Source organism: Aulonocara sp. 'chitande type north' Nkhata Bay, linkage group LG11, assembly GCF_057382095.1.
Source record: "Aulonocara sp. 'chitande type north' Nkhata Bay isolate Kocher_YH1m ecotype deep benthic linkage group LG11, A_spYH_male_GT1.1, whole genome shotgun sequence".
In the NCBI taxonomy this organism is placed as follows: domain Eukaryota; kingdom Metazoa; phylum Chordata; class Actinopteri; order Cichliformes; family Cichlidae; genus Aulonocara; species Aulonocara sp. 'chitande type north' Nkhata Bay.
Window position 1 is genome coordinate 36085659 of NC_141354.1, and position 15011 is coordinate 36100669.

Here is a 15011-nt window from a genome sequence, read left to right on the forward strand (position 1 = left end):
CTAAGATATCACTTTCATTCTTTTTCCATATTTTCTTAAATGATCCCTGGAATCAGGGAAAGCACTGAAGATAATTCGTTCCCCTGTCGAGGAGATTATACGTTGGTTTGCCGGCTGTCTGTCAGCAGGATATCTGAGGAACCTTAGAACAGATTTCTGCTAATTTTGGTGGACGGGATAGCTGCAGGCCAAAGAACAGATGATTAGATTATGGTGGTGAGCTGGATCTAGGACTTGTTCAATTAGACAATTATCATTTTAAGCTGTAAAAGTAACGGAGATAGAGGTTCACTGTGTGGTGCCTTCTTTCTAAAAATAAAATGGGGAAGAATTTGTCTGTTTTATTTCACATTTCACTCTGGAGTGTTTCCAAATACGTCTTTGGTCGTCATAGTGCCGCTTAGCATTTATTTCAGTAAAGTTTTAGATATAAGAAGAGACTCTTGTTTTTGTTTTGCTGCATATGTGTGAATGGGATTAGTGTTTTAAAAAAAGGACTTTTTTTTCTCTCTGGAATATGTTATTACAGGGGAAAAGTGAGCTAGTATGAGGTATCTCAACAACTGCACTAACCATTATGTGAGTTTTCAGTTATTTTTACAATCCCCTGCTAGTTTTTAGGTCCGTGTGCGTGTTCCCTTATGAAAATATAAAAAAAACAAACAGAGGTTTTGACAAATTTGTTTGCAAAGCCGTAGTGTGGCATTTTGAGATTTAAACTTTTTTGGTTCGTCAAATGGTAAATGGTAAATGGCCTGCATTTGTATAGCGCTTTTTCTAGTCCCTAAGGACCCCAAAGCGCTTCACACTACATTCAGTCATTCACCCATTCACACACACATGTGTCAAGTGTGGAATTGCCAAGGAACAACTAGCATGGCAATTTTCCAGAGGCAAAAAATTGAACAATAATATATATAATGTGCTGTGATCTAGCTCATTGTTATCTGCATAGAAAAAAGTCACAATAGTAAATAAAACAAAACAAAAAAACAAAAAAAACAAATAAAAAATGGCAAGTTGTGATTTTCATGTTGGGTAATGTTAGGCTAAACTGAATAAGCCATTTTCAATTCAATTCAATTCAATTTTATTTATATAGCGCCAAATCACAACATAAGTCGCCTCAAGGCGCTTCATAGATTTTAAATGCTTCATAACTGTAGCTTGACTGGAAAGCAACAGCATTAAACCAGCTGCCAAATATTGTGTTGATCCCCTTTGTGTTGCTAAAACAACTCTGAACTGTCTGGACATGACTCCAGGGCCTCTAGGCGTGTCCTGTGGTGTCTGCCAGCACGAAGTTGGCAGTTGAGCCTTTTGGTCCAGTGGCTTGCAGTGTGGGACCTCCCTGGTGCTTCGGGTGGATTCTGGATCACATTGGCATCTAAGCAGTTTGGAAGCCGGGTCAATGGCTTGGGCTGTTGTTGTTGTTCCTGAACAGTTTTTGTAGAGTGGTGGGGTGCATTGTCCTGCTGAGAGGGCACTGCCGGTGGGGGATGCTGTTGCAAAAACTGTTGTGTGGGAGGTTGAAATAACATACACACAAATGCCAGGACTTGAGTTTTCCCAGCTGGACGGTTCACGGCAATAATGAGGTTAGAACTGTTTTATGCACATTACCTGTCAGTAATTCTAATGTTGTGGGAGCGTGGTGTATAAGTGGTGTATAATAAGCGCATTTGGAAGCACACTTGATGTATTCTTTAGGTTGGTTAAATGTTTGTATTATTTTGTTGATCTCTTCTTTTTGTGCTTTTGAAAAGAAATGTCAAATCAAATGTTCTTTCTTCTCTCGTTGCCTGGAACTTGTGTCTGTTTCCATCTTTATAGCAGATCAAAATACGTTTACGACATCTGACATTGATTTTATGAAGGTAGACGTGACACAGCACCACAGCCCTCCTTCCAGTGATCCTAACTGACCCTCTTTTCCCTCCTCTCTACCACCCCCTCTGCCCTCCTTCTCTCCTTTTTTAGATGCAAGGTGTGCCGTCCCCCCCTCCTATCATTATCACCATCATCGCTCCCACGCCCACTCCTTCCACGCTCCCTCCTACGACCGTCCCGCTCACGAACGTCCTACCTACAACCGTCCCTCCTACAGCCGTCCTTCTCACGACCGCCCTTCCTTCGATCGCCCGTCCTTTGACCACCCTTCCTTCGACCGCCCGTCCTTCGACCCCCCATCCTTTGACCGCCCGTCCTTCGACCGCCCATCCTTTGATCGTCCTACCTTCGATCGCCCATCCTACAGCCGTCCCTCGCACGAACGCCCCATCTACGACCGCCCATCACACGATCGTCCACCTCAGGACCGTTGGAACCCCCGTCTTCGCGTGAGCACCGGAAATCAGCTCTACATGTTGGACCAGGAAGAGGTATTGTACTCCACACCCCAAAGATACACTTATTCTCATGGACTTTTTGCCACAGGTGGGAAACCAGAAGAAAATTAGGATGCTACTCAATCCCTATCAAGTATTTTTCACCAGATACCACTCTAAAAGACGGATATTTCCGTTTTTTGATTGAAGTCACACTCGTTGATCACATTGTATCGTCACTTGGTACAAATAGTGCTCAAACAACTTTTATTACATAGACAAGTGAAACGAAATAAGATAATACACCAAACATGACAAATATCTCATAACATCATGTAAATAGACATGACATATTTTGTTGTTTCAGACTTAGATCCTGGCAAGATTTAAATTCCACTCATCAAAATGAAAAATTTAGTGGTCATGGAGGGAATGCTGTACCTCTTCCCACATCACCACTCAGTCTCTGGTAGTGTAAAATGCAGCCCTCTCGCTACAGTACAGGTTTCTGTTCTTATGGGTCAAGTGAGAAAAATATTCCACGGAACTGATCAAAAATAAGCCCAGTGACATGAGCACATTGAACAACAACCAAGAAAAACACAACAACAAGCAAACAAAAATGGTGTCACCAACAGAGCATTTAGATTGAGTAACACTTGCTGAGAAACTTTAACTGCACTTACAACCACATCGGTGATATGAGCCTTCTACATGATTATTAAATGAACTTAACATAATCAGAACCAACAGGTTAGACCCACTGTCTTGGGTTTGCTTATGAAACCCAGGGTGTCCGAACCTGTTTTTTTCAGGCTGTCATTAGTGCACAGGGGCTCCTAGCATGTTGGAAATCCATATAGAAATGTTAATAAAGTTTAAAACTTCAATAAGCTCCTTGGGATGCTTCTACAAATTATGGTCCAAATGTGCTTACCTAATTCAGGAGATGTAATTGGATAAGGGACAAACGTTTGTAACTGAGGTACTATGCTGTATGTCAGAATAATTGTTGGACCTATGAGACTAGAATGTTTACTGATCTGTGGAGTGATACAAGTACATTTCTACAACACTGAAACCCGCTATAATTCTCAAACGGAAAAAGTTTTGAGTCAACGACAGTCTAAGTCTCAGTGTACAGTCAAATTCAATAATGGAAACAAAGAACAACTGTGAATGAATAGGTATAGATGATGCAGTACACCCTGGTGGAGACCGGAGAACTTGCACTCTGTCATGTGGGCCTTTACTGTGAGCTGGCCTGTTGGAAGTCATAAAAGCCAATGGAAGTGCAGGTTTGCCAAAAGCCAACTGAATGACTCTCAAGCCACTAGAAACAAAACCATTGGGGCTGAAAAAAAGGCAAATATAGTATGTGTTCCCAAAGTGCATGTGGAGGAAAGTCAAACATGTAGTGGCAGCAACATGTTGTGGGGATATTTCCCTTTACTGTTACAGAGACTGAGAGTTATGTTAAAGGGAAAGATATAGAAACCTAGAGAGCAACCCTGAGTGAAAATCTGTTTCAGAATGTTTTGGATCTAATTTTTGGGCAAAGGTTAACTTTTCCAGAAGATGAAGCATATCACCAAGAAAACACAGAAGTGGTTTTGAGAAACCTATTTGAAAGTCGTTGAGTGGCCAAACCGGAGACCACAACTGCACCTCAAACAGCATCTTTGGAGAAACCTGAAAACGGCTGTGCACTTACACTCCCAATTCAACCTGATGGAGCTTACGTGATTCTGCCAAGAAAAATGGGAAAGTCTTCCAAAAGAAAGGTGTGCCAAGCTTGTAGGATCATTTCCAAGAAGACTTTAAAGTGTCAGTGCTGCAAAAGGTGCTTCAACTAAATTCTAAGGGAAAATGGCCTGTATTTATATAGCGCTTTACTAGTCCCTAAGGACCCCAAAGCGCTTTACATATCCAGTCATCCACCCATTCACACACTGGTGATGGCAAGCTACATTGTAACCACAGCCACCCTGGGGCGCACTGACAGAGGCGAGGCTGCCGGACACTGGCGCCACCGGGCCCTCTGACCACCACCAGTAGGCAACAGGTGAAGTGTCTTGCCCAAGGACACAACGACCGAGACTGTCCGAGCCGGGGCTCGAACCGGCAACCTTCCGATTACAAGGCGAACTCCTAACTCTTGAGCCACGATCGCCCCATAAGGGAAGGACCTGAATGTCAAATAGGATATTTCAAGTCCTTTACAAAAGACTTTGAAATGTTTTTACTTAAAAATTATTATGAAAAATGATGTCTGAAACATTAAAAGATATGAAAATAGTGATTACAAAACTTACCGAATGTCCGGTACTGTTGCGGTCCCATTAGAAAATGGTTTTGCAGAATGCCTGGCTTGAATTTAAAGCAGGTGTATATATAATATGTAATCTATTGTAGCAAAGCATAACTGACTTCGAGCCATTTATCTAAAAGCAATCATAACCAAAGACATAGACTGGATAGATTAGTAGACCTAGATTCAGATTCTATCAAACACTATCTTGATGGGTATTCTCACAATGACCTGTCATAAGTTTTTGTGCTATTTAAGGGCCAATACTTTTTAATAATATCTACTTTAAAGAAGGTCAGACAGAGAGGACTGTGTCCAGACTGTCCCACACACTCGAGTTTCCCTGGACTGAATCAGTGTCGCCTCAGGCTCGCTGTTGGGGTTCATTTTCAGGGGCAGCTGTTGTTTCTGGGGGAAGCCGTCTGTTTCTGGCTGTCATTAGACACAGTTACACGGCAACCACAAACCTCAGAAGATTAAAAAACACAGTGGGATGGTAGTTATTTTGAAATTAAAAAGTATACATCACTTCTTTGGTCATCTAAGTAATTATTTATTTAGTTCTTAAATTTTCTTGAACCGCCTATAAACAGCCAGCCAAAATGAAATGTTTCATGGAAATTATGATGAAGCCAGTGCTGCAGAAATAATTTTCCATGAAATGCAGATGAAATTAAGGATGATTAAGGAATTATATCAAGGAGAACAGGTGAACACACACATTACAGCATTTTTGATCAGTAATTTGTGAAATTATAACCCTACAGAGTTTTATAAGCTACCTTTTACTCTCAAAACCAACCACCATTGTTGGTTTTGGTATTTTCACAGTATTTGTTAAAAGAAGCAGTTACATTGAATCAAATGCATCCCCTTCTACCTGTCTCTGACATGAAAAAAATTTATTGGAAACATGAGGTTCAGCCTGTGTGACACTTTTTAGGCAGCACAGATGGTCTGAAGACGTCGTTTCTGTGTTTTACAGTAGAAAATATATTCTAATTGGATTTTAATATCCTAGATTTGTCAGATGGTTGTTTAAAGTAGCTCAGGGTTGACTTTTCCCTGAATAGCAGTTGTCTGCACTGTTGTTTATTACATCAACTGCACAGTAACAACGTAACTTTGATATATGTAGAGCTTTAAATGCTTTAATAAATGCCTCTCTGTTTTTAGCTGGTACTTAACAATTTGTTCTGTTTTTCACCACTCCCGAGATCTACAGTGAAAATGAAATGTTTGCTGTTTAAACAGGGCTAAACTGAATTGTGTACAAGACAAAGCTTGACTGTGTTTATTCTCTGGTTCCTCAGTTAGTTAACACTGATTAACTGGGCTTTTTAAAATGTGTATTAGTGTGATAAACAGAGAGAGTGCATCTGCTGCTGGTTAGAGTAAAATCTCATCTTCAGGCCAGGAGATGGTACTGTTCTGCAAGTTTTCCAACTCACACATGCACACAGACACACACAAATGCACACGGTTTAAGCTAACACTGCTGATTTATAACACTACTTATAATGCCACCATAAATGAGGCAGTGGCCTGAAAAATCCATAGGTCACTTCCCCAAACTTGGCGGGGCAATTATTGTATTATGCACATGCTATTATATTTTTCAGTTTGCATTAAAGGCCTAAATTCTGACACATGAAAATACAGCTGTTTTATTTGTGCTTACTTTTAATTTGTCTGCCTCACTGCCTGTTGCTATTTATGCAGTATGTGTGCCACTGCATGGCCTGTGATTTAACCTCTCACTCTAAGGTAAACTCAGCTTTGTTGGCAAGGCAATAAAGTAATGAATCCTTGCATGGTCAACATACAAGTGCCAGCTTTACTGTCATGTGTGTGCATGGCTGCCGGTGGTATTTCTGCTGGTCATCGCTTCGATGAATGCAGCAGCATTTCCAGTGATAACCCCGCACAACTGCTGAAGGACTGAATGGAGAGCCCGGTTCAATTAATCGGTGGCTCATCCCTGCCTAATTGTGCCAATAAGGCAGCAGCTGTGAACGAATCTAAGGCAGGGCTGACGTGCTGATGGCCGTCACCTCGGCGACGGCGAGAGGCATTAAATATTCATGCCTGTCACTCACCTCATGCAGAGCGGGTGTCTCTCGCCTCCTCTCCCTTTCACGCACAAACACAGACATACACACACTCGCCCTTCAATTTATTTCCATTCGTTTTAGATGGCTTCTGTGGCTCAGCAAAAAAAAAAAAAGCAAAAGAAAAAAGCAAAAAAAAAGCAATCATACTGTACTTTTCCACAGCGGAGATATGGAGGATCAGAGGAGGACCTTGCTCTCCTTTCTCTGCTTCCCGCACATTTTGTTATCAGCCCATCTCAAACACACACCTTTCACCTCTCTGATTTTCTGTTTGCTTATATGCTTTGCATCTAAGCTCAGCGCAGTTCCTGCTGTGTCTCGTATCTCTGCCTCCTCCAGCCTCAGTCCTCATATTAATTCCCTCCATTGATCCATCACTCTTACCTTTTTTTCTTCTCTCCCCTGCTTCCTGCTATCTCTCGTCTTTATCTAATCTCCCTGTTGTTTCATCCCCTCCTACTCTCCCTAATCTGTCTGCTTCTCTGCCTCCTTCCTTCTGTCTCCATATTCTTTGCGGCCGCACTTCCTCTTTCTGCTCCTCTCTCTCTCCATTTTTTTTGCTGCGGCTCTCCTTCACAGTTTCTCCCTCTTTCCTGCTCTGTCCCTTTCCTCCTCATCCACCCGCCCACTCTATCTCCGTCCTTTCCTCTGTGCTCCTCTTCCTCGCTCCCTCTCTCCAGGGCGACTGGCAGGAGTCTTTGGCTCTCCCACAGGCCACCTGTCTCTGTGCTCCTCACAGCTCCATTCACTTACCGCTCCATTTTTTAAAAAATGTTTTATGAATGGCAGCCATCAGAAAGACACGGGAGGGACGTCTCCCCGGAGAGCTGAGGTGTCGCTTCGGGGAACAAGACTCCTCTGTTGTGCCTAAAATGTGTCACTATGGAAATTTGTGTTAATGTGCGTCTGTGTAGCTTTTCACTCCTGGTGTGTTGGGTTCATTGAACTGTTTCCTACTAATCAAGTGTGCAGTCACTTCATAGGGATAGAATGGGATTAAACTCTCATTGACATGTCAGCCATTGGCTTACTTTAATTGCCAAGGATAATACCTACAAGATGTGTGGAAAGTTAAAAATAAATGCTTTTTAAATATCTTGCCTTTATTACAAGCCCCTTAATTTGCTTTCCCCCTCCAACAAAATGTCATCCAGTAATCACAACCAAATGTGACTTTAAGCTTCCTCCCCTCAGCTTTTGTGTGTGATTGGTAAAAAATTCTTCCCAGTGAATTCCAAGCAAGAAAAATGGAGCAGCGTTACTTAGAAAACAAGCGAGCATGCAGCCCGAAGCAGCGGAAAATGTCACTTAGTGTTACTCTGTCTGGGATCATATGTTAGGATTAGAAGAAGAAGAAGAAAAAAATTGGTACAAATGGATGCACTACAAAAACTACAGTAGAGTTGAATCAGCACTGTAGATACTGCAGAAGGAAGGAAGTGAAAAAAACTAGAAGCAGCTGTCTTAGTAATTGTTTAACTTTGTAAATGAATCAGAATTATGATGATTAATTCCTAACTTAATCAATAATTTCTGATAATGGCTAATCCTTGTAGTCAGATATTCAGGAAATAATATTAAACATTTGGTGACTCAGCCTTCTCAAAAGTAGGATTTTCTTCGAGAAAAAGTAATGAACTTTTTTTAACGTCCAGACTTATGCGCTCATCTGGATGATCAATCCCTTCCCACCAATTTTCCTCACTGCTGCAGACTGCTCTTCCTCCTTTTGTCCTGTAGGGGGAGCGAGAGGGTTGACAGTGATGGCTTCCTGCCATCCTCTTCTCCACCTCCTTCTCCTCCTTGCATCTCGCATTAATTTGAGGTGACAGAGTTTCATATACCATTGCCACGCACCAGTGCCCTGTCCCCAAAGTCATGTGTTTGGGCTTCGCTCCTCCAACTGTGTTATGCAAGAAAAAAAAAACACAATGTGGAAGGGGGGGGAGCAAGAGCCTTGCTCAGCCTGAGAGTATTTGAAAGAGCTGGGAAATATCAGCACTATAAAAAGAAGATGTAGTCCTGTAGCTCAAAACACATATGGTTGATGATTGTATCTGCTTCTTTAGTGGCCCCATTTCCTGCACTGAATTTTACATTTGACTGCATTAGAGCTTATCTGCAAAGAGGCCACAGCACCTCAGTGGCTTTAGCTTGTAGCTACTGTTGTCACAGTGCATAAAGAGTTGCTCAGAGGTGGATAGCATGTTTGCTCATGACCCCGGAGAACGCATCGAGGTGGCTGTCGTGTGGGAGTCGAAGGGATTAATTATGTAATGAACACAGGTGGGCTGTGGTTTGCAGAAAAGAAGAGAAAGACTGATTCTTTTAGTAAGGTGGCCGGACTGAACCCCTGGGGCGATGTTAACAAGAACGTCTTGGTATTTGAGTAACTATTACATGCCATTTAAATAAAAATTGTCACTCACTCAGAAATAAAACATTTTTCCAAAGGTCATCCTGTACATACAAGGGTTTAAGTGACTTTTATCTTAGCATTTTGATTAATTTGCCTGTCCTCTGACTAGCGTGCAGTTTATTTTGTCCTCAATTCCTTGGAGGCACCTAGAGAAAGAGGAAAACTATGTCTAATTTGTCTCCTGCAATCTTACCAGGAGAAACTGCCAAATCTCTATGACCTTAAAAGCAATTCTCTGCCATTTATCATTTTTATTAAGAAGAATTGTACTTGGCTGGGTTCTTTTCTGTGGGATGTGGAGACTTATGGGTGGCTTGAACTGTTTTTATGCTGTTACAGCCTCTACGAGCATGCAGAATAGACTACCTCAACATACATTAACATTTTAAGGATTTAGTTCACGATGTCAGCCCACATGCATCAGCTAGAGCTTCATTTCGACCTCTTCTAAAAGTCTTCCTGCTCGCCATTTTGCCTGTATATGTTCTTATGATGCTTTTTAATTTATGCTGTGCTATTTTTAAATGTCTTTTTTCACTGTTTTCATCACGTTCTTATGTCAATTTAGGATAATTTACTATTCTACCATTCTCATGTTAATAACTGATGTCATATGAAATATTTATTTCAGACAGTGTTCTTCATGTGTCCATCCATCCATCCATGGTCATCAGGCAGCAGTCTGTTTTTACCCTACTAACTCCTTTATGTCAATACAGAGAAGCTCTCAAGTGACAAACTTCCATACTTACAGTTGCTTCTTTGAGTGCATTAGTGTGTTTACACTGTTGAATATACTGAAATCTTCCAGCCCACTGAAGTACTCATTACAATCACAGGTTAACTGAAAGGACACCTTGCAGTTTTCAGCCAATAGAAGCATAACTTGTTGGTATCAGTGCATTTAAAACCAAGCATAACGTGTGTTAAATTATAGAGTTAGATATGTGAAACTGGTATTATGTGTGGTCAGATGACTTTTTGGGAAGTCACAGAATACACTAGCTAACATGAGAATCACTGACAGTGAACAGATGTCTGAACAACCTCAGTGAGTGGTGGCTTTTCTGAGTCCCTCTAAAAACACTGAGATCCTCAGCCTATCTTTAATATGGGATCAGTGATCTTCATGTTTCTCATTCATTGTCTTATATAACCAGCAGTGTTCATGTTAACCTGCTCTTGTTTACATAAAGACAATGTTGCTGTTACTGTAGCTGTGCAAATGAGAGACCACCAGCATGACTTGACACCTCTGAAAAAGATTTGGGACTAGATCTAAAATTTTTGCAGATTCACTGATTGCAATGGGTTGTTGCTCAGAAGTTGCCATGTTGGTTTTATATTTAAAATGTGAGAACAGACTGATTACATGAGATATTTAACCAATCAAATTGTCTCAAACATCAGATGTTGGGAAGCAGTGTGACCCCTTGTGTCCTTAAAGTACTTGAACTCTCCTCCTGCAGCAGCGCTATCCCACCGCAGAGGAGGCATGCACCATTTTCTGACTGAGAACTACAAGCTCAGATTTGGAGGTCTCATCCCAGCTGCTTCTCACGCTGCTAATAATCACTCAAGTGCACGCAGGATGTAACCGCATGATGAAGCCAGCAGTCCTATATTATCTCTCATATGCAAAGATGAGACACCAACACCCTCTGTCCCTTGGCTGTGCCCAGAAATTCTTTCCGTTAAATCTATGAACAGAATTGGTGACAAAGGGCAGTCTTGGCAGAGTCCAACACCTACTGGAAATGAGTTTGACTTACTGCCAAAATGCAAGCCAGGTTCTTGTTGTTGATGTAGAGAGAGACTCTTTGCTGTCAATCAATAGCATCACTTTTATTTTTATCATAGCGCACAACTCTTTTATTTTAATGGCTATGCCTCTTTTTGGAAAGTGCTTGAGGTCAGAAGGAGGTGGAACATCTGTCTATGAAAGGACAAAACTGATGCTCTGAAGGACACATGCTTTTGGACAAGTTGACTCCTATCGTGCTGTACAGAAAGCATGTGTGTGCATTAGTGTGTGTGTGTGTTCCAGCTAAGTGTGTGTATGATTTTGTGCTTGAGCCAGCATCAGACAGCCAGCAGTGTTTGATTACTGCCCTGTTAAGAAATAATGGATTGCTAGGTTTTCAAACATCACACAGTGCACACTATTTCTTGCAGTTATACAGACTCATTAAGCTTTCTTTCTTTCTCTTGCAAACAGACTCCCTCTTTCCCTTTCTTAACCCACACTTTCCCATGCACATCATGCCACCATATTCCCTTGCTCCTCACAGCTGGGACTGAAGAAGCAATGATGGCGTATGGGCTATCCAGCCTGCAGCATCGCTCAACCCAACCTGCCAAGCTGAACAAAAACCCACTCTTCCCTTCACATGAATGGCTCTACCTTCACTCTTCTGCCACCCTCCTTTCCTTTCTCTTCAGACATCACAATCCCTAAATCCAAACCTTTTCCACTATGCCAGGACTGGCAGTTCCCTCATATGATGTGACACAGTTGTTGTTCTTAATCATTTCTAATCATCTGACTGTAATTAGAAATGGATCGATTTCAATCTTGTGCATTACCAAAGTTATCATGGATGCGTAAATCCATCAGGCAAACACTTCATTTCAGATCGAATGATATTGATCGCAACACTGCAGGTGTCAACAGTCTCCAAGCATGATCCAGAACCTGAAATCAAATGTCTAACTTGTCTTTAACCAAGTGTTGTGATCAAGTGTTGCACTTGGAAGGTATTAATTTACTAATCTATACTTTAATTAGAGAATCGGGGAATGTTGGATTGTTGAAGTCTTCACTCTTTCACATTTAAGGACTCATAAATAAATGCCAAATACTACTTCGTTGTACACTAAGACATTCTGCTGTCACATTCTGTTAACACAGCATGTGGACGCAGTGACAGCCACACCATCGGTTCAGCTACTAAATGTAATAATGATGGAACTTTGGGGAATAGTGAAACTCACTGGATGCACGATTAGAATCAATGCTGAAATACTGAAAACTTTTTTTTTCTTTGCTAAGATTACGGTCCAGCTGGTCTTTTTACCCAGTAAATATTTGTTCCCTAAACAAGATATCTCCCCAAATACTGGCCACATGGTATGGACATTTATGGATCCAACAGAATGATTCATGTGTTAGTTTAGGTCAATATTGCAACTTTGCCCAGTATCTTTACTCCTTGCAAGAATTTTGAATTTATGTTTTTGAAGTCTGTTTAAGACTCTGCGTCTTGGTTGAATTATAGTTTCAAAATGTTCGATATTCTTTGTGAATATCAGCTAGACCTTCTTCCACCTTTCTAACGATGACGACCTTCTGTACCTTTTTAAAATGTTATCCATTTAGAAATTATAATGATATATAGTGATATATACAGAGTCTCACTGTGCAGCTCTTGCACTAAAATAGGAGCGTGAAGACTGTCATGAACTGTGACAGTGCCAAGGTCTGTACAGATGGACTATACTTTACACGAGGATGTATAAACATGCATAGAAATGTTCATCCACTGATGCTAGTCATTTCACAACCAAAGAAGTTGTGAACGTCATGTTGAAAAATCAAACAGGTCTCTGTTTTTTAGCCATTAGGAATACAGAAAAAAACACTAATTCTGGGTAAGAATGACATCTTGGGTCAGTTGCGTGAGAGATTATTATTATTTTTTTCCTCTTCTTCACTTTGAATTGATTCTGCATGACTTCATGCCACTGGACTGGAATTGACCGGAGGCAGTTGCCACCCTCAAGCATAAGAAAAATCAAAAATGAATGTGCAGATTGGCATTAAATTTGCTTTTACAAGTGCTCTGAATAAACCCGTGTTGTAGATACATTTTGATTTAGATGTCCTCGTGATTTTTTTTCTGCAGCACCACTTTTACTTGCATGCTGTAGTTATCTTTGCGAATAAGAAAAAGGTGTTAGTAGAGCTCAGAGTGCTTGCTGGATCATAGAAGAGCATCTGATGGCCTCTCTCAAAACACTTTTTAGAGGAGCTGCTTCCCACAATTTTTGTATCTTTGTGATACAGATACTGTAATTTAACAACCAGGCAGCAACTGTCCAGGTGTTTTGTGATGACACTTTCCAAAATTGAACTCTCTCAAGCTGTTGTTTTTCTTTTTCTCAACCACTTTCAGCGCTCTTTCTCGGCACCACCGAGTGAAACGCCTAAATTCCTTCGAGAAAATATTTTCTAATATTTTTTGTGAGTGTCGGTGTCCTAGTCATTTTGCACCCCCTCTCTGTCATAGCTGACTTCTTGCTCTGCCTTTGAGTGTGGCCACTGGGAAGGAGTTAAAGCCTTGTCAATATCCTTGTTTTGTTCTGCTTGCAGAGTTCTAATGGACACTGTAGCTTCTAGTTTCCACCATAAAACGCTGTATTTACATTACCACTGGCCCTTTGTGGTGTGAAAGAAATAATTTATTTAAATATGTGTGTGCGACACAAGTCCACCATCTAACATGGTCAGAGTGCAAGCTTAATGCTGCCTCTCCATGGATGCTGAGAGCAAGCCGCCTGCCAGCTTCTTTTGCCAACTCATGGCAACCCCAGAGACGGTGTTATGTCACATCTCCAGCTGTTGACCTCGCCACATCTGACCAATCGCATCCTGCCACACACAGAGAAAAAAATGCCTCCAGGTGTTTTCCCCATGCTGGAAGCTGTGGTGGGATGCCTATTGGTGGGGTAGAAAGTTGTTTTGGAGCCTTTCCATGAGTCAAGCTGTCAGTGATGAATTGCACAGGGCAGGGCAGCAGTAGGGGAGAAAATGAGTGGGCTTGTTCTTGTTCAAGTAGATGTGACTGGGGAAAATTACCATATTTAGCTTGTTGTAACTGGCATTTAGATGGCTAGTCAGGAATTTAGCTTTTTATGACTCATGGATTTAAGTTGATTTTAGTTATTTGCGTGTAACTCACACCCTTATTAAGAATCTACTGTGTAAGAAGGAGGATTTGAAAGTGTTAATGTGTATGCATGAGCAAACCTATGCTTACATGTATTTTGTAGGCTTCTTAGAACTCGTACTGTAGATAAAAGTGAGCACAGCCCAGTTGTCTCCTGTGGAATCCATGGCAACAGCAGAAAATCTGGACAGAGAGAAGCATCACTTTAACCCTGCTGAAAAGCACAGCGATCCCTTCAATAACCGCAAAACCATTCAGTGAGATTACCTGCTGTATGAGTTTGCTACTCCTCCACACACCCCTCCCAATTCCTCTTTCGTGGACTCATTGCTGGTGCAGAGCTCAATCAGGCAATATGAAACCACTTCGCTTATTACATGCATTTAGAAACACTGTGAGGCACGGCGGTCCCAATAAGGCTTCAGAAACCGTGGCTTTATCTGCATTCGCGATCATATGGAGCTGGCTGAATGTGGGGTTAATTCAGGTTTGCTAGTCCTTATTGGCACTAAAGCATATTCAATTAGTAGAACAGAGTGCTCAGACACTCTGCTGCTGCTTCCTGCATTAATCTGGCAGCGAGAATTAAAAGAGGGAAAGAAAAAAAAGGGTATGCACTGACAAGACCTGGATTTAAATTGAAGGTGAATGCACTAAAAGGCTTCGATTTAGAATGAAGAAGGCTGTCTTATTACTTTTCTTGAGGATCTAATAATGTTACCATGGTATGAGGAAAACTCACTAGTAACATGTAGCATGTAAATGAGCACAACCATTTGTACCAGCTGTTAAGTTGATGGCTGGATGGATGGACAGATGGATGGTCAGGCGATATTATTTTCTGGATTTACCCAAATAGATTTTTTTGAGTAAACCTTTGTCTCAGTAGAT

The 15011-nt window shown here is 41.3% G+C and overlaps 1 protein-coding gene across 9 annotated transcripts in view; it reads left to right on the plus strand.

Annotated features, from left to right (window-relative positions):
- syngap1b (synaptic Ras GTPase activating protein 1b) overlaps positions 1-15011 on the plus strand; it is a 179095-nt gene that overhangs the window by 45317 nt on the left and 118767 nt on the right. For all 9 annotated transcript variants that reach the window (XM_086312378.1, XM_086312376.1, XM_086312381.1 and 6 more), the window contains exon 2: positions 1981-2381. In XM_086312378.1, the coding sequence (XP_086168504.1) occupies positions 1981-2381 (401 nt within the window). The remainder of the gene's footprint in view (positions 1-1980; positions 2382-15011) is intronic.